This window comes from Mizuhopecten yessoensis, unplaced genomic scaffold (genome assembly GCF_002113885.1).
Source record: "Mizuhopecten yessoensis strain PY_sf001 unplaced genomic scaffold, ASM211388v2 hete_35953494, whole genome shotgun sequence".
Lineage (NCBI taxonomy): Eukaryota > Metazoa > Mollusca > Bivalvia > Pectinida > Pectinidae > Mizuhopecten > Mizuhopecten yessoensis.
Window position 1 is genome coordinate 1 of NW_018481608.1, and position 1466 is coordinate 1466.

At 35.1% G+C, this 1466-nt stretch overlaps 1 protein-coding gene across 1 annotated transcript; it reads right to left on the minus strand.

Annotated features, from left to right (window-relative positions):
• Positions 1-53: 53 nt before the first annotated feature.
• LOC110444021 (inhibitor of nuclear factor kappa-B kinase subunit beta-like) lies at positions 54-1097 on the minus strand (the record flags this gene model as incomplete). The annotated part of the gene is made up of 2 exons (XM_021488459.1): positions 54-269; positions 988-1097. Coding segments are annotated over 2 exons (326 nt in total), but the record flags the coding sequence as incomplete, so codon positions are not given.
• Positions 1098-1466: the final 369 nt, after the last annotated feature.

The following is a 1466-nucleotide window of genomic DNA, read 5'->3' on the forward strand; positions in this document are numbered from 1 at the left end:
CCTTCGGGCAGGTGAGCTAACAATATATTGTCAGATACATAGAAAACACTTACCTTCCTGAGGTCCCCTCCAGAACAATACTCCATAGCTAGCAATGGCAGTTCATTTTCTTTCACATCCAAAGCTGGTGGCACTTCTCGTGCAGAAATCACATTTGGATGATCAAGGCGTTTCATAATATCTACTTCCAAAGACCATCGCTGACGATGCTTGTCAGTCATCTCATTTTGAACTCTACATCGTTTGATAGCAACTGCTTCATTTGTTTCCTAAAATTAGAACCACTACAATCAAGCATGCATTACAAGAACCAAACAAGAATTGTTTAAGGGTTGACAATCAACAGTGATGATGATGGGCTAACAAAAATAGCAGCTGGAGAGGTTTTGATAAGACTACTGGTTTTCATTTACAGAGGTAACTATCATTGGTGTCAACATTTGAAACCTTTCATAATGGAAATCTCAATTTTGCTTTTTAAATGATGCAGAAAATTTGCGAAAAAAATGTCTGCATCTCAATTTTGCTTTTTAAATAATGCAGGAAATTTGTGAAAAAAAATGTCTGCAACAATCATTTCACCCTTTTTATGTTCAACAACAAAATCGCTTTTATCCTTCCTATGACATCAATTAACACACAATGCATGCGTAGCAACTGCAAGTAATTTGACACCCGGATATATATTTTAACTTCTTGTCAGCTTCGAAATGAATGAGAATTTTTGAAGGAGTTTCATAAATATTAGTTAAATTGAGGAAAATCTCCGTCCTAATTATATATAATGAGAGTGGTTCACAGCTATGATCTCCAACTTCTATTCATCTGCACTTTATGATACATAATTTCTAAGAGTGGGGCAAATCAGAGAGGGTTTGCACATTAAGTAGTTAAAACAAAGATCTGTGACCTACAGCTGTCTAGTTTTTATATAAACACACATCATTAACCTATAACATTGACTCAAGACTGAAAAATGAAATATACCTCATTTTTCCACAGAACTACAGTACCAAACCCTCCAGAACCAAGGGTTTTATCTTCCTTCCAGCCATCCACAGTCGGTTTAGTATTGCCCTGTTGTATCATTGTACTGTCTGAAATAAGTATACATTTTGTTAATAGTAGATAATATAATCTGCTGTTATTTCTCATGATTATTCTTCTATTCTTACAAGTCAACACAGAATTTGTAAGTATACCATAACCATGGACAGAACAAGCAATTTGAGTTGCTCCACTCAACAGCTGACCTGAGTATCCTAACTCTTCATCTTAACACAGAAAACATTTTTTCAGCTCACTCTGTATGACAGCAAAAATAATGTCCCATCTAACCGGCAGACAAAATGTTTGCCTCGCTAACTCAGCAAATCTTGAAATAAGCAGATTTTTTTTTTAGTTAAAGATGAAATACTTTTTTTAATACGAAAATAATGGATGCAGGCTGTGAGCCTCTATATTCA